This window comes from Pelophylax lessonae (assembly GCF_965119305.1).
Source record: "Pelophylax lessonae genome assembly, chromosome: 6".
Lineage (NCBI taxonomy): Eukaryota > Metazoa > Chordata > Amphibia > Anura > Ranidae > Pelophylax > Pelophylax lessonae.
In genome coordinates this window covers 34,486,941-34,505,816 of record NC_138773.1, presented here as the reverse complement: position 1 = coordinate 34,505,816, position 18,876 = coordinate 34,486,941, and the positions used below count along the sequence as shown (strand labels likewise).

Sequence of the window (18,876 nt, the reverse complement as noted above, 5' to 3'; positions counted from 1 at the left end):
CTAGGAGGACATGTGAACACTCACCCTTCTTTTTGTAGACTAGGGGACAGACGTTTATCTTGTGATCCGGGGATGCACAGTACAAGCAGAGATTACCAGATCGTCTTCTGGCTCTTTCCACAGTTGATAGAGGTGGGCGTATGGTTCCTACCTCCATAGGAGTGGGGTCATCGGCCGAAATCTGAGAAGAACTGGATAATGGCATTCCCATTTTTTCAGCCTTTCTTTCTCGTAGTTTTCTATCTATGGTGATACTGAGTTGTATCAATGCATCCAGGGTTTTTGGCAGATCCGCTCGGGCGAGCTCGTCTTTAACGGCCTCTGATAGGCAAAGCCTAAATTGAGTTTTCAGAGATGCATCATTCCATTCTGAATCAAGGGTCCATCTCTTGAATTCTGCGACAAAGTCTTCCACAGGTCTCCTACCTTGTTTCAAGGACCTTAATTGAAGATCGGCAGTACTCTGCCTATTGGGATCATCATATAGGCTAGTAAGTTCTGCTAGAAATAAGGCATAGGATTTGAGAAGCTGATCGTTTTTCTTGAGAGTCTGCCCAGGCCCGAGGATCGCCTGTTAGGTAAGAAATAATAGTACAAACCTTAATGTGATCAGTAAGGTAGGTACGGGGTTTTAGCAAGAAAAGTAACTCACATGCGTTTTTAAATTCGCGAAATTTTTTGCGATCGCCTGTAAATACCGAAGGAGGATTTATTTTGGGTTCAGGGGATTGAGCAGTGGTAAGTTGTGTCAGTCTGGTTACCTGCTGCGTCAGAGCCTGATTTTTTTCTCTTAATTCAGCAAGTGCGTGTATTAATGCAGTTACTTGCTGTTTTAACCACTTGCCGACTGCCTAACGCCGATCTACGTCGGCAGTCAGCCCCTCACAGGCAAAGTGACGTAGGGCTACGTCACTAGCTTGTGAGGGTCTAGGGAGCGAGCGCGCGCCCCCGGAGGCGCGCTCCCGCTCCCGCGTGGTCACGGACCCCCCCGCGCGTGTGACCAGCTCGGCGATCGGCGGGGGAGAGGGAGAATGTCAGGCAGCTTGTGTAAACAAGCTGCCTGTCATTCTCCTCGCTGTAAAGACACTGATAAAACGGATCTAGTATGTAGATCCGTTGATCAGTGTCCTTACAGCTCAAGCCACAGCCAATCACAGTAGAAAGCATGCCCCTAGGGATACACACAGCCCCTCCCTTCCAAATAAAGTTAACCCCTTCACAACCAGTGTATTTTTACAGTAACAGTGCATATGTATAGCACTGATTACTGTAGAAATGTCACTGGTAACCCCAAAAGTGTCACAAATGTCAGTCAAGGGTCCGATCTGTCCGCCCCAATGTCGCAGTACCGCAAAAAAAATCGCAGATCGCCGCCATTACGCGTTAAAAAAAAAAACAACAAAAATGACAAAAATCTTTCCCTTTGTTAGTAAACGCGATAACTTTTGCGCAAACCAATCAAAATACGCTTTTTGCGATTTTTTTTTTTTACCAAACATAGGTAGCATAAAACAAATTGGCCGAAAATTTTAAAAACTTTTGATTTTTACTTTTTTTTTGGGGGGAATTTCATATAAAAAAATGTGAAAAATATTGTTATTTTTGCAAAATTGACGCTCTTTTTTTGTTTATAGCGCGTGATCAAAAAATCGCACAGGTGATCAAATACCACCAAAAGAAAGCTCTGTTTGTGGGAAAAAAAGGACGTCAAATTCGTTTAGGTACAGCGTCGCACGACCGCGCAATTGTCCGTTAAAGTCACGCAGTGCCGAATCGCAAAATACCCCCTGGTCAGGAAGGGGGTAAAATCTTCCGGGGCTTAAGTGGTTAATTGTGTCACCTGAGTGGTTATTTCTGCTGAATCCATTTGAGGTTCGTTCAATCTGTAACGCTCCTGCGTTTTATGTATAATGTGGATTTACAGCTGCAGAAATATTCCACTTCAGTAGTCATGTAGAGAAACGCTGAGACACCAATCCCAACTCCCAAGACTCATCATGTATGGATAGTCTCAATTCAGCAAGTAAATACACACACTCAATAAGATGTTCCTAGAGTGACTTATATGTATAGTAATATAGTGATGATAGGCTGAAGAGACAGGTTGGGTAGAGGTGGTAGATGACAGACACTTGAAAGGAATGTTCTTGAAAGTAAGATAGTAGCAGATGGGATGCAGATAGGTTTAGCAATCATGTATGGTAGCAGATGATAGAGTAGCAGGTGAGCATACAGGATAGACCAACCCAGTGCAAGAGCAGATGGTATTAGGCTCAAGAGCTAGCAATCTTAGTTAGTGCAGATGTAGTAATAGTCCTTAGTATGCAGAGCTAGATAGTGTAAGCTTTAGTATGAAGGTTATAGAGGTTTCCCCTGTGGGGTACTTATCACTAGTAGCAATGTAGTAGAGGAGAGGTTCGGCAAGAGCGGATGATCCGGTAACGGGATACAGGGATCAGCAGCGTGGTTCCGATAGCGAGGTATGCTTGCAAGCATGAGAGCTTCAAGGCAGATTATGCGGCGTTGAACGAACATGTGAGTGAGACCGCTGGAGGTTGAAATAGCCGCTCCAGCGGCGCTCAGTGATGACAGCATCGGTCTTAAAGGTGTATGCGCACCTTACCAAAAGAGAATGGTGGGGTGCATACACTTAGGAAAAGTGGAATTAGGGTACCAAAGGTACCAGAACATTACAGTAGCCAGCAGCACACGGGCGCCCCAGACCCGGAAGTGTCAGATCACATACTAGGTACATGATTTGATACAGAGCGGCCGTACTGCTGCAGAAAATGTACGGTGGGCGGTCCGCAAGTGGTTATCACTTGAACACTTAAAGTTGAACTTTAGCTTAAAAAACTTTTCTCTACATCTTTAGTTACGTTACTTAACTGTAATGAAGTATGTCCCATGATGTGCAGGCTGCTGGATTCTGTGGAAATCTTCTCTGCAGGGCTGCCCTGTCCTCTTCCTGCTGCTAAACTACTGGTGCTGTAGGGGTTAACAGCTTTAAATCTCTGGACTCAACTGCACTAAAGATGAGCCGATAATTCACCCTCTCCTTCCCTCTCCTTATTGAGAGAGGTTCTTTTAATAACTGCATAATCTATGTAACACTGTGCACAGTTACTGAGATGCAGAACTCTATTTGCCCACAAGATGGCAGCATCCAGCACTTTGCTTTGCCAATGCCTTAATACAAAAAAATCAAAGCATTCTGGGAGATGTAGTCTGGAAGCAGGACTTTGTACACAGTAATGCTGAAGTTACAGTACAACTGCAAAGTCCACAAGCACCAGCCAAGAGGAAGGGCATTGCAAAAGGAAAAGCCAGAGAAGAAGCCAGGCAGCTGGGGAGAGACATGCCAGCTAGAAGGAGTGTGTGTATGACTGTTCCAAGCTGTGCTGTCTGTACCAGGCTAGGTCAAGCTCCATTTACCAGAACTGTTGGAGAGCCAAGAAGTGGACTGTTGTGCTGTGTGCTGATCCAAGGAGACAGTTCTTGGGAGATCCTTCATCATCCAGCCCCAGGGAGGAGTGTCTGCCCGCAGACTGCCAAAGCTGCATCGCCATTTAAGGGGGCCTCTTGCTGCATGACAACCTGCATCCCTCCCAGACTGCCACAGGAGCACTGGGTGAGGGGGTCACCGACCCCTATTTCACTGCTACTCAAAACAGCTATTTTTTGCTGCTTCACAGACCTACTTGGGTCATAGTAATTTCTGGACACTGTCTTTGATTAGAGTTAAAATAAATATTAAATAATATTGTAAAAAATATTGCTGCCATTTATTGCTTTAAGCTGCCACCCTTTTTACACTGAAGCTACCATTGAACCCAGATAGCTGTACCGGATTCACAATTTCCTTCCTGCTTAACAGACCCCTTGCTTCAACAGCCTTTTACCTTTGCTTAGACATAAGGGGCACTCCAACTGACTAAGTTCTACCCTTTCTTTATGGAACTTTCCCATTGACTTCATATTTTAAAGTGAACTTCCCTACTGACCTCCCATCTTAACCGCTTTAGTTATACTGCAGCAGGCAGCCGCTCCTGGGTGAACCAACGTAGCTATACGTTGGTCGCGCGCAGGAGGCTAGGGGGCGAGCGCGGGGAAGCCAATGCAGTGGGCAGGCAGCTCTGATTGCCTTACACCCGCGATCGTTCCCCGCTGAGAGAGAAGAACGGTCAGCTGTGACCGTTCTTCTCCCTGGAATGATCACAGAGCTCCTGTGATCCTTCTATATAGGAACACAGGTCTCTATGGTCATTTCACAAGCCACGCCCCCCCACAGTTAGAATCACTCCCCTAGGCTCACATTTAACCCCTTCCCTGCCATTGGCATTATTACAGTAACAGTGCATATTTTTTAGCACTGATTACTGTAGGAATGTGAAATATATATTTTTTTTTTCACAATTGTCGCTCTTTTTTTGTTTATAGCGCAAAAAATAAAAAAATCACACAGGTGATCAAATACCACCAAAAGAAAGCTCTATTTGTGGGAAAAAAAGGACATCAATTTTATTTAGGTACAGCCATAGTACCTAACCACCTCAGTATGGCACCATAGCCAAAAGACGGCTACAGCACAACTCTCTAGTTCTGGGAGGGAGTCCATGGGTGTCTTCTCAGTATGTGCCTTCCACGTACCCCCTGGGGTGCGCATCGGGCATGCTCTGGGACCACTGTGTCACAGTGGCCCTTTACCATGTGATCAGCTGTGTCCAATCACAGCTGATGACATGTAAACAAACTTGTCGGTTATCAACATTCCTTTCCTCACACGCTGTCACTGTGTGAGGAAAGCAGAGCCAGTAACTAGCAAGGCTTACAGGGCACATTTACACTGCCCATTGCCCATCAGTATAGTCTTATCAGTGCACATCAGTGAAGAAGAAAAATTACTTATTAGCAAAATTTTATAACATATACTAAGAAAAACTTTCTTTATTTTCAAAATTTCTGGTATTTTTTTATTTGTTTAGCAAAAAAATATAAAAACCCAGTCATGATTAAATGCCACCAAAGAAAGCTTTATATGTCTCAAAAAAATGATAAAAGGTAATTTTAGTACAGTTTTTCATGACCGTGCAATTGTCATTCCAAGCGCGATAGCACTAAAAGATGAAAATTGTCCTGGGCATGAAGGGGGTGAAAGTGCAGAGTATTATAGTTGTTAAAGCAACATCACCCTGTTTTGCGCACCAATGTAAAGGACCCCAACTAAGTCGGTTGAAGCTGCATTCAAGAGCTACACAGATCCAAGGGTCTATCTGGTAGCAGTACTGGTGTACAGGAGACTTGCCAGACTTTTCAGGACTAAGCCCAGACTCTCCCAACTGAGAGCTCCTAAGTGAGCTAGCTTGTTTTCTATTTGTTAGCCATTTTAAGACACTTGGAGCATTATATCCCAATCAGAGAACTGTTGTTTACACTCTGGGTAGTACAGTACATGTATAGCCTCACCTTAAAGGGACTGATGGTAATAGCATTGTAATGTCATTGCTTTGACTCCTTGTGTGTAAACTTTGAACCTTTGAACTGCTGTATTGCCCTACCCTTCTAGTTTTGCCAATACAACTGGTTTGCTTTACCACAATCAGTGTGTGCCCTTCTTCAGTAACTGCTGGGAGGCCACTGACAAGGGTATTCTGGTTGTGTCAGCATCTGTGGCGGCTGCTGCTCCATGGGCCGGGGGGGGGGGTGGTGTTGGCATTAGATGGACCACACCATACCCCCCCCCTCCGGACCATACCAGACTGAACACCATACCCAACCCCCCCCTGGTCGCCGGCTTACTCACCATGCCTGGACATGTGGAGGGAGGGCAGTCAGCAGCAGCGGCTTCTTCCCCCTCAGTCGTCTGCGTCTCCTCCCTCCTCCTCCATGGCCAATGGCATGGCTTTTCCTTTTGGCCAATCGGGAAACAGGTCTCAGGACCCACCTCCTGACTGGCCAGGAGGAGGATTCGTGTAACAATAGCGAATATTCATTCGCTATTATCACATAACTGGGTGGGCTTGGGGCGCAGTGTTCTGCGCCTCAAGCCCACCCTTTTTTTAAGCCTATTAGAGCCTCTGGCTCTAATCACGTGCTTCAAAAAAAAAAACCCCATTGAACTCCATGTGTCCGGCGCCCTGCATGTAGATTAGGGGGCCGGACGCATGGATAGGGGCGCGGCGCCCTTGCACCCCCAATAGACGGGCCGCCACTGGTCAGCAGGAATGAGGTTCCACCTAGGGCCAAGGGAAAGAGCAGAGGACCCAATACTATCAGCAGCTCCTGAGGGGGTAGCAATACACCTATAAGAGGATCTGTGAATGGAGTAGTCTGAACAGGGCCCCAGATTCTTCCCCCCCATTCACAGATTGTGTTAAAGGCAGTCTAATCAGTAAAATAGTAAAATTGGACATTTTATTGGTAAATATTGTAACTATAACTGTAGAAAAAAAGAATGTGATTTTAGATAAATCTCAGCTTTAAAGAAGGTATGGATATTTCATACATAGTTACATTGGTCCAGCTTAAAAATCATCCATGGCCCATTCCTCTGGCAATAGCAATAGTATATTTGGATAGTGAATTGAAAACACCAAGAAACAGCAAATGTTTGAAAGGCCAGAAATGGAGGAGAGAAATGTACACCAATATGGAATTGCAAAGAAAAAATTTACATTTGGTTGCTTCTTCACCCCCAGGAACTGAAATCCTGAATTCAATGAAGACTCAGCGCGTGATCAAATCTCACCTACCCGTGGAGCTTGTCCCACAGAGCTTCTGGGAAAAGAACTGCAAGGTGCAAGGCTTGGGTGTGATACAAATTCTTTTGCAGAGCTGGTTAAGCCCTCTTTCTGGAGTTATGGGTCTATAAAACTTCAGAATATCAAAAAGGTGTCTCAAGGTCTTACATACTGAATAGGATTGTAGAAGTGTGGTGCCCCTGGTACAAAAAGTAACAAAAGCAAGCAACACCCACCTGGCTTTGGGCTCAATGGAGCTCCAAGATGTATAAAATAAAGTGAGACTGCTACTATCACTCACAAAAGTCACATAGTGTATACTGTATACCCAACCAACACATAATCCTGAGGATCATCTCAAAGGTACCCATATAGTTGTATATACATGTAAAACAGATTTAAGCATAGGTGGGTGCAACAAATCTAATTATAGCATTCTCCAAAAGACAAATAATATGTACATACAGTGCCTTGCGAAAGTATTCGGCCCCCTTGAACTTTGCGACCTTTTGCCACATTTCAGGCTTCAAACATAAAGATATACAACTGTAATTTTTTGTGAAGAATCAACAAGTGGGACACAATCATGAAGTGGAACGAAATTTATTGGATATTTCAAACTTTAACAAATAAAAAACCGAAAAATTGGGCGTGTAAAATTATTCAGCCCCCTTAAGTTAATACTTTGTAGCGCCACCTTTTGCTGCGATTACAGCTGTAAGTCGCTTGGGGTATGTCTCTATCAGTTTTGCACACGGAGAGACTGAAATTTTTGCCCATTCCTCCTTGCAAAACAGTTTGAGCTCAGTGAGGTTGGATGGAGAGCGTTTGTGATTATCAGTTTTCAGTTCTTTCCACAGATTCTCGATTGGATTCAGGTCTGGACTTTGACTTGGCCATTCTAACACCTGGATATTTTTATTTGTGAACCATTCCATTGTAGATTTTGCTTTATGTTTTGGATCATTGTCTTGTTGGAAGACAAATCTCCGTCCCAGTCTCAGGTCTTCTCCATCCACTCCATCAGGTTTTCTTCCAGAATGGTCCTGTATTTGGCTCCATACATCTTCCCATCAATTTGAACCATCTTCCCTGTCCCTTCTGAAGAAAAGCAGGCCCAAACCATGATGCTGCCACCACCATGTTTGACAGTGGGGATGGTGTGTTCAGGGTGATGAGCTGTGTTGTTTTTACGCTAAACATAACGTTTTGCATTGTTGCCAAAAAGTTCGATTTTTGGTTTCATCTGACCAGAGCACCTTCTTCCCCATGTTTGGTGTGTCTCCCAGGTGGCTTGTGGCAAACTTTAAACGACACTTTTAATGGATATCTTTAAGAAATGGCTTTCTTCTTGCCACTCTTCCATAAAGGCCAGATTTGTGCAGTATACGACTGATTGTTGTCCTATGGACAGAGTCTCCCACCTCAGCTGTAGATCTCTGCAGTTCATCCAGAGTGATCATGGGCCTCTTGGCTGCATCTCTTTTTTTTTTTTTAAAGGTATTTTATTGAACAAACAAAACAATACATAACAGAGAAATAACCGGAACCATGTCAATTGAGGAGCCAAAAGAGACACACACAAGACTCCATTGCACAACAAAAGCCATGACAAAAATAACATACATAACTGTCAGCCGTACCATTAGTATAGAACCCTAGTCAGAAACTGAAGAAGCAGTCCGGTCAGAGTCCACCCAAAAAGACCAAATTTTCCGGAACTTCTTGGGGCAGCCTCTGGCCTCATACGTCATTTTATACAGAGGCAATGCCTGATTAATGAGAGCAATCCATAATGGAACGTCAGGGGGAGCAGTAGACTTCCATCTAGTAGCTATAGTCTTCCTAGCATAAAAGAATGTCAAGCGGAGAAACAATTTAGTACGAGCAGGGACGTCCTCGTCATCCACATAACCCAGCAGACAACGAAGGGGGCTACAAATATTGGATAACTGAGAGATATCTGCAATAAAAGCTGTGACTTCCGACCAAAAGGCCCGGACAGGTGGACAGTCCCAGAACATATGAAAAAATGAACCATCAGCAGCATTACACTTGGAGCATAGCGGAGAAGGCAATGTACCCATTTTGTGCAGGAGTACTGGGGTATAGTACGCCCTGTAAAGAAGCTTCAATTGGATAACCCTATCCCTAGAGGAGATAACAACAGGTATTTGTTCCGGAAGGACGTCTTGCCACACCTCATCCGACAATTCCGGAATATCCTCCCGCCACTGAGACTCAACCACCGCGAGCCGTTTGGAGTGAGAATGTAAAAGTCGAGTATAATATGTAGAGACCAGCTTCTCATGTGAAGAGTCAGAAAGAAGGTTTTCCAAGGGGGTCGGTTCAAGCGAGACATCACGGAGGCCAAACTGTGCGGCCGCCGTGTGTCTCAATTGCAAGTATCGGTAGTAAGCCGTGGGGGGCAGACCAAAGGTAGATTGCATGTCCGCAAAGGACCTGAAGGTTCCCCGGACATACAAATGAGAAATAGATTTCACCCCTAGGCGGGACCAGAAAAGGCCATCATCCCGACTAAAGAACTCCTTCAGCCGCGGATTGCTCCAAAGGGGGGCATTGGGGGAATGCAGCTCTGGAGGGTCGGAACCATCCAAGGCCGCAGCCGCGAAAATCCGCAGGGTGACAGAAACAAGAGCAGTGTTCGGTCTGCCCATAACGGACCTTCGATGTACCAAGTTTTGCAGTGATTCATAGGAGGTGAAAATAGCCGCCTCCAATGAAGCCGCAGCATTAGCATCCTCCGGGTGGAACCACCAATGAGCATGGGCCAATTGAGACGCGAAGTAGTATAGACGCAAGTTAGGCGCAGCCAGCCCGCCCGCGAGAACCGGCAGCTGCAGAGCATCCCTGGCCACACGCGCCGCCCGACCCCCCCAAATAAAGGAGGTCAGGAGCGAGTCAATGGCCTGAAAGCGGCGCTTAGGGACATATACCGGGGAATGGCTGAGCACATACAAAAAACGGGGGAGAAAAATCATTTTAAAAATATTAATCCGGCCTAGCACCGTGAGGGGAAGCGTAGACCAAAGCCGCAGCGAGGACCTAAGACGGGCAACCAGGGGATCCAGGTTGTTGGAAAAGAATCGAGACAAGGGGAGCTGAATCTCAATCCCCAAATATCGAAACCGATCCACAACCTGGAGGGGACAAGAGGCAAGGGAAGGGGGCAGAGCCTGGGGATCCAGGGGGAACAGCGTGGACTTACTCCAATTCACCCTGAAACCAGAGAAGTGACCAAAGCGTTCGATAACATTCAACAGAATAGGGAGGGATTGATAGGGATCCGCCAGATATATCAACATATCGTCCGCGTACAGGGAGACCTTTTCTTCCAAGCCATTGATCACAAAGCCCGCAATACCCTCACAAAGGCGGATCTGCGCAGCCAAGGGCTCAATGGCCAGGGCAAACAACAGCGGAGATAGCGGACACCCCTGCCTGGTGCCCCGAAAAATGGGAAAGGGGTCCGACACAAAACCGTTCACCCGAAGACGAGCACGAGGTAGATAATACAGAAGGCGGACCCAATTTATAAATCCGGGCCCAAAGCCAAATTTCGCCAACACTTCCAATAAATAAGGCCATTCCACGGAGTCGAAAGCCTTATGAGTGTCCAGGGTCACAACGACCCTGGACCCCACAGAGGCATGAGTCGTCTGAAGGTTAGTAAAAAGTCTACGCAGGTTGATCGATGTAGAACGGCCAGGAATAAATCCCGACTGATCCGCACCCACCAAGTCCGTGACAACCGTATTCAGACGCCTCGCGAGGACTTTGGCGAGAATCTTGACATCAGTATTAATAAGCGAGATCGGGCGGTATGACTCACAGAGAAGGGGGTCTTTACGTGGCTTGGGGATGAGCACAATGAGAGCTTCCGTCATAGAGGGTGGCAGACGTCCCTCCTTCAGAGCACAATTGAACACAGTCAGTAAATGGGGGACCAGCAATTCTCTATAGTGCAAGTACCATTCGATAGGAAAACCATCCAGGCCAGGTGTCTTATTGTGTGCGAAAGTGGCTAGGGCCTTGTTTATCTCATCCGCAGTCAGGGGCGAATCCAGAAAACTAGATTGGCCGGCCGACAACTTAGGCAAAGTAATATCATATAAGAAATCATCAAGTTCAACAATGATATAATGAGCTCTAGATTGGTACAAGGAGGAATAAAAAGCAACAAAACTGGCCAGAACATCGGGGGTTTGTTCCACAATGACACCGGCGTGGCTGGTAATCCGAGGGATGACACAGGGCTGGTATTCCGGCCTAGCCAAATAAGCCAAGAGGCGACTGTTCTTATCGCCCAGTTCAAAAATGCGCTGATTTTGATAAAGGAGTTTCTTCTGTGTACGCTCCACAACCACCAGATCCAAGTCCCGAGCCCTGGCCCGCCAAGAGGCATGGTGCTGGGGAGTAGGGTCATCAGTATATTGTCGTTCAGCCGCATGCAGCGCCAGTTCGGCGTCAACCAACTTAGTCTGGCGAGCCTTCCTGGCACCGCCCACGGCAGACGAAAAGGTACCTCTCATGGTCGCCTTAAAGGCCTCCCAGGTCAACAATTCAGATCCAGCTTGTTTATTGAGTGCCCAATATGAGTTCATCTCCGCCGACCCCTGGTCAGTCACTGCCTGGTCCGCCAGCCACAGGGGGCTGAGCCTCCAAAGTTTATAATTAGGGGGGGACCCCAATGCGAGATCCACCAGTAAAGGGGAGTGATCCGATACTGCGCGGGGCAGATACCTGACACCCGAAAGAAGACTTAGCAGTTCCCGAGGGAGCAGGCAGAGATCAATGCGGGACAATGTATTATGGGAGCTGGAATAACAGGAATACTCAGTAATCCCCCCATGTTTCCATCTCCAGGCGTCCAGGAGATCCAATTTGTCCAAGTAGGAGCATAAAGGAGTTGGTGCGGAGGAGACAGCTCCAGACCTGTCCAGAGCAGCATCGAGGACCGTATTAAAGTCACCCGCCATAATAAGGGGACCCTCAGCCATTTCCAAGACCAGACCCAGCATACGGTCAAAAAACTGTCTAGTAAACGGCGGAGGGACATAAACGTTAACCAGGGTATAGGGCTTACCCAGAAATTCGAAGACAAGAATAATAAAACACCCCGAAGGGTCAGTCTTCAAATGCTTGATGGTGACAGGGGCTGATTTTGCAATTAGAATCGAAGTACCGCGAGCATACGAGGAATACGTAGAGTGTAGCGCGTACGCCACATGCGCCCTCTTTAGGGCCATCACCCTGGACCCCTGGAGATGGGTTTCCTGCAATAAAACAATGTGTGGGTTATGACGTTTTAAATATTCGAAAACCAGGGAACGCTTGACTTTAGAATTTAGCCCCCTGACGTTCCAAGAGACTAAACGGAGAGTAGACATAGTGATATGTTAAAAATCAGCGTTGGTGACCGGGGGGGTCCCAAAAAAGGGGGAGGCCCCCCCCCGAGCACCAAGACCTCACAATATGGCAGGCAAAACCACTGGCAGGCAATATGCATAGGAGGAGAAGGCACAGACAAGAACCAAAATATTATCAAGTACAGCAAGGCAGAAATGAAAATCGTAGCACCTAGGCGTAAAAAAAACCCCTGATAAGAGTCCAAGAAGACATGACGGAGTAAACGCAAATCAAAAAAAGGGGGGAGAGACCCCCACAATCCCAGATAAACACAAAAACAATAGTAACCCAACACCCATCCCACCCTAACCCACCCGGCCCTCAGTCCCCAACAGTTGAGAGCTTGAAATCCCATAACCAGAAAACAGTGTAGTTCAGGGAAACGTGGATCTGCTCGTCCCGAAGCAGACAGGAATGGTAGCAAAAAAAAAGGAAAAAAGGGGGGGAAGGGGAGCAACCATCCCCAAAAATGCCCTTCCAGAGGAACAAGGAGGGTCCCCCCATTCAGGAGGACACCCGACAATCACAAAAAAGAGTTGCAAGGAGGATCATAGAGTATAAAGGTGTATCCCAACGACATCCAGGAGGAAGAAAGGGAAACCTAGCAGCAGTTGCAGGACACAGGCCAGCGATCACCGACGAGGAGACCTATGATCCTGGGAGGGAGGGGAGCGGCGTCCCAAGGAATCCACCCACTGCGCAGCGTCCTGAGGATCCTGAAAAAAGTGGGCTTTACCTTGATAGATGACCCTCAAACGAGCCGGGTACAGGATACTATACGGCAATTGTAAATCCCGCAGTCTCCTCTTAACTGCCATGAAGGAGGCCCGCTGTTTCTGGGTCGCAGCAGAGAAGTCCGGGAAGATAGATACAGCGTGGTTATTATACAGGATTCGGCCCTTGTCCCTAGAGGCCCGGAGCACAGCCTCCCTATCACGGAAGTGCAGGAGCTTGATGAGAAGAGGACGGGGTGGGGCCCCGGGCGGCAAGGGGCGCAATGGCACTCTGTGCGCCCTTTCAATGGCAAACAAGGGGGAGAAAACTTCCTTCCCAAAAGTATCGATAAGCCAATGTTCCATGAATGATTCAGGATTTTTACCCTCCGATCCCTCCGGAAAGCCCAAAAAACGCAAATTATTGCGCCTGAGGCGGTCCTCCATGTCCGTTAGCTTGTCTGTAGTAGCGACATGACCCCTCTGTAACTCTGACACAGTGGACTGCATGGGGCGGTGGGCATCTTCCATGTCACTAATACGCTGCTCCGCGTTGCCCACCCTGTGGCGAAGGTTGTGCACATCCTGTTTGAGAAACGACATGTCCATCTGGACAGACTCAATCTGTGTGGCAAGCGAGGTCTGACAGTGCTGAATAGCGTCCATTATGGCAGACAGGGTAGGTTCGGGCCTATCCACAGACAGAGCAGGCTCCGAGGGTACGGGGGAGCCCAGGGGAGAAGAGAGGGCATCACTTACAGTCACCGCCAGCTGAGACGTTCCAGGAGAGACCGCTTCCCCCTCCACAGAGGCCGATGCCATCCGCACAGCCGAAGAGCGAGCGACCTGGGAGGAAGGGCCCGCAGCACGCGCCGGGCCGGCGCCATCTTGGGATCGTGGCAGCGTGAGGTCCGGCGGGCGGATACCGAGTGCCTCTGGACCGGGAGGACCTATTTTGACCATCGCCGTGGGTGCACCGGGATGTCAGGAGACAGGAGACGTCGGAATCAGGTGAGTAGGATGTCGGGTTCCAGCAGGATCACGGAAGGATCAGGGCAGATGGGACAGAGCTCCGGAGCCGCGCTGCTTTCACATCCGAGTTCCGGCCACGCCCCCCCTTGGCTGCATCTCTGATCAGTCTTCTCCTTGTATGAGCTGAAAGTTTAGAGGGACGGCCAGGTCTTCGTAGATTTGCAGTGGTCTGATACTCCTTCCATTTCAATATTATCGCTTGCACAGTGCTCCTTGGGATGTTTAAAGCTTGGGAAATCTTTTTGTATTTAAATCCGGCTTTAAACTTCTCCACAACAGTATCTCGGACCTGCCTGGTGTGTTCCTTGTTCTTCATGATGCTCTCTGCGCTTTAAACAGACCTCTGAGACTGTCACAGTGCAGGTGTATTTATACGGAGACTTGATTACACACAGGTGGATTCTATTTATCATCATTAGTCATTTAGGTCAACATTGGATAACTCAGAGATCCTCACTGAACTTCTGGAGAGAGTTTGCTGCACTGAAAGTAAAGGGGCTGAATAATTTTGCACGCCCAATTTTTCAGTTTTTTATTTGTTAACAAAATTTCGTTCCACTTCATGATTGTGTCCCACTTGTTGTTGATTCTTCACAAAAAATTACAGTTTTATATCTTTTTGTTTGAACCCTAAAATGTGGCAAAAGGTCGCTAAGTTCAAGGAGGCCGAATACTTTCGCAAGGCACTGTATGTATCAGCCAACAGGGTGTTGTCCCTTCAGGGACCAAACCCACAAAGTCACTCAATACTCTCCACTTATGAAAAGGAAATCTGAGGAGCCTGCCTTATCCCTGCTTTTTGGACATCCAGGTCTATTCCTCATTCTGGAGAATCTCTTCTATCCCTCTAAAGATCCTGCATATCTTTTGGTTCCTGAGAGCCCAGTATAAATTTTATTCTGGAGAGCCTGTCCTATCTATGTTTCTGAAAATTCTGGTCTATCCCTCATTCTGAGAGCCTGTTCTATCCCTGTTTCTGGATAGCCTGCTCTATTCCTTATTCTGGAGATCCAAAATTATCTCTTTCTTTTCTGGGGAACCTGTTCAATCCAGATGCTTGCTGCCACTATATACTGTAGCCAGAATATCTCACACTTTGCAAAAATCTGATTTCATTTTACAGATTCCTTCCCATCTCTGTGCAGGTGATCTATGTGGCACGCAATCCTAAAGATGTGTTGGTGTCCTATTATCACTTCTATCAAATGGCCGTTCTCCACCCAGATCCTGGGACATTCGAGGAATTTTTTCAAGGCTTTATGGAGGGGACAAGTATGTATTTCTTTTATATACCTATCTTGAAGGTATGAGGGGCTTAACATTGTTTTCATTGCTTGGTGGATTTTGGAGATTTAAAGTAGGTCTAAAGTCAATGGTGGACCATGCCTCTATGATGTGTTTCTGCACAGCCACTCAAATTCTCCATCACAGCAGTTTGTTACAGGGTGTCAATGCAAAAGTACAACTATGAGACAGTTGTCACCCTATAACAGGAAGGGCATCAACAAGGACATGGTAGGATCACCAGGGATAACTTTAATGAAAATTACAGTTCTAAAAAAAAAATAAAAGCAACGTTTGGAATGATATTAACATGTTGAATCTTAGATTAGAATGTATTTATTGGGTTTAAATCTACTTCAAACAACCTGGAGATCTGTCTGTGAGACCTCTGGGCTGTTTCCGCATTTGCAAACCTGCTGTGCCCATTATGAGGGATTCCTGCTATCCTCACATTGAGTTCCCAGGTCTGTACACCTGCTGTGCCCATTATTAGGGGTTCCCGTTATCCCCACTCTTGAGTTCCCAGGTCTGTACACCTGCTGTGCCCATTATGAGGAATTCCTACTATCCCCACATTGAGTTCCCAGGTCTGTACACATGCTGTGCCCATTAAGAGGGGTTCCTACTATCGGCAAGCGGTTAATAATGGAGCTATGGATGAGGTAGAATCCCTATGGGTAGAACTATGGGGAAAGTAATATTGGGCGTATGCTATAGGCCCCCCAACCAGAGAGAGGAGGGGGAGGCGGACCTCCTTTCACAGATTGGATTGGCAGCAAGGATGGGAAATGTAATTATAATGGGGGACTTTAATTATCCAGACTGGGCAGAAGAAACCGCAAATTCATCCAAGGCTCGGCAGTTCCTAAATGTTTTGCAGGACAATTTCATGGGTCAGATGGTGAATGCACCGACAAGAAACAATGTGGTACTAGACCTACTGATTACCAACAATACAGACCTGATCACAGATATAGAAATACGGGGCAACTTAGGAAACAGTGACCATAGGTCAATTAGTTTCAGTATTAATCATAGTAATAGGAAACACAAGGGTAATATAAGGACACTGAATTTCAAAAGAGCCAATTTCCCAAAACTGCGCTCTTTGCTAGAAAATATCAAATGGGATAGAACCCTGGGAACAAAGAACACGGAGGAAAAATGTGAGTGCTTCAAGAGCATACTAAACAAAGGGATTGGCCAGTGCATTCCAAAGGGAAATACATTTAAAAGAGCAAAACTAAATCCTGGGTGGCTAAACTCAAACATAAAAATGCATATTAATACTAAAGAAAAGGCCTTCAAAAAATACAAGGCTGAGGGGTCATTGGCAGCATTCAAGCATTACAAAGAGTGTAATAAGAAATGTAAAGGCGAAATGTTGGGTCCAATTCCCTTGACATACACTTTTATATGATTGATATCTATGCTACCTGGTTGGATTCGCCTGTTGGTCTGTAACAGATGCCTGCTTCATTTGGTTCATCCTGATTGAATGCGGTTTCCCTTAGACCATCTGGTAAGAGGCTGCATGTTTATACCTTCCTGGTGGTGGATATACCGACAGCACGAGTTTGTTTTTAATTTCACTGGGGGATCGTTTTGGGACTTTGTATCTCCTTTGAGCGTGGCTAATTTATTTTGAATTTCTGATTATCCTTCACCAAGAGGACATTGTGTCTGCTGCTCATTTGCCCTTCATGGACTTTTCCTTTTTTCCTTTTTAATATTTCTAATATATTCATGTCCTAGCGCAATTTATTTCTGTTTTATGTTAAAGCCAACAAAATACTGGCATGTATAAAAAAGGGGATTCACTCCAGAAATAAAGAGATTATTCTCCCGCTCTACAAGACTCTGGTCCGGCCACATCTGGAGTATGCTGTCCAGTTCTGGGCACCGGTCCTCAGGAAGGATGTGCTGGAACTGGAGAAAGTCCAGAGAAAGGCAACAAAAATAATTAGGGGAATGGAGGACATCAGCTATGAGGAAAGACTACAGGCATTGAACTTTTTCACTCTGGAGAAGAGACGCTTGAGAGGGGATATGATATCAATGTACAAATACTGTACTGGTGATGACCCTAGCATAAGGAACAAACTTTTCAGAGAAAGGGAATACAATAAGACACGTAGCCACTCACTAAAACTAGAGGAAAAACAGTTTAACTTTAAAGTACATAAGGGGTTCTTTACTGTCAGAGCAGTAAGGATGTGGAATTCTCTTCCACAAGCAGTGGTATCAGCAGGGAGCGTCGATAGTTTCAAAAAACTATTAGATGGGCACCTTAAAGACCACAACATACAGGGGTATACAATGTACGGTTAACAGCAAACACACATGCACACACATCATAGGTTGAACTGGATGGACTGATATCCTTTTTCAACCTCACAAACTATGTAACTATAAAACTACAAAAATCACCAGTCCTTTACTCTAAATTTTTGAAAGTGCTGTGTTTTTTTGGACAGTACCCTTGCCTAGGGTGAGATTTATGAAGCTAGGATCTATCAGCAGACAACACCATGACTAACTGGTTAGCTCTTCAACTTTGCATTCCCACTGGGAACATTAGCTGCATGGAGTTTGTATGTTCACCCCTGCCACAGTGTCCTTGTAATAGTGTGCTGGTAGGTTAATTAGTCCCAGTTAGTATCTCCTGCAATAAAGAATGATGCCCATTCCAATTTCTTGGCAAACATAGATTGCAAGGCCATTCTTTCACTACATGACAATTTTTTAAAGCAGTACAGTGCTTTCACTGCCAACAATTAGTTATATAGCAGAGTAGCAGATATTTTTTTTTTGTCCAAGGCAGGGGCGTATCTACAGCGAGGCAACAAGCTCTATTTGAGGAAAAAATTGATAAAAAACGAATTTGGGTACAGTTTTGCACGACTGCGCAATTGTCATTCAAAATGCGAGAGCACTAAAATCTGGAAATTGACCTAGGCAGTAAGGGGGTGAAAGTGTCCAATGGGTAAGTGGTAAAAAAAAAAAAAAAAAAAAAAAAAAACATTTGAAATAATTGGGGGCACCTCAAAACTCCATTCCCTAAGGGATATAAGAAGCAAGTGTAGGGTTCATCTTTCCAGCAAACACATAAAACTGGAACTTAGGTTCTAGCTGTAAGTGATCTGAAATTGTCGAATTCTTTTTTGCAGTTGCCTTTGGCTCCTGGAGCCAGCATGTGAAGGGCTGGTGGAAGATCAGACAGCAGAGAAATGTGCTCTATATTTTCTATGAGGATATGCTGGAGGTGAGATAGTCTCCTAAACTGCTATAAGAGGATAGGGGAAATTGTTACTTCATGTGATCCTTAAAGGACAGGTACACTTTCATGAACCTCCCATCCAAAGGCCCCCTTGTCCCCCCAAGCAACCCTGTGTATAACAACCAATTAGCTGGTCCTTTGCTCTTGTTTCTATGGCTGCTGGGGGTATGCTGATTAGACCTGGCCACACCTGGTCCCATCCACTGCCTTCTGGATTGACAGCACTGCCTCTGCTGCTGAAACTCTCCCACTGGAAGCTGCAGTGTCTGGGAGGGGGAGCGTGTGAGACACAAATCAAGGAGGATTTCTCTCAACAGAGGTAAAGGAGGTTTTACATTTACTTTTTGAGGCTTGTGCATTACATAGTACCTGGATTTGGTATATGTTTAGACATCTC

General features: G+C 46.0%; 1 protein-coding gene across 1 annotated transcript in view; it reads left to right on the top strand.

Moving 5' to 3' along the window:
- Window positions 1-18,876, top strand: part of LOC309558525 (sulfotransferase 1A3-like) — a gene marked incomplete at its 5' end in the record, with an annotated part of 52,430 nt that overhangs the window by 17,591 nt on the left and 15,963 nt on the right. Inside the window, one exon of the mRNA XM_082261605.1 lies at window positions 18,370-18,464. Coding sequence (XP_082117731.1) covers window positions 18,370-18,464 — 95 coding nt within the window. The remainder of the gene's footprint in view (window positions 1-18,369; window positions 18,465-18,876) is intronic.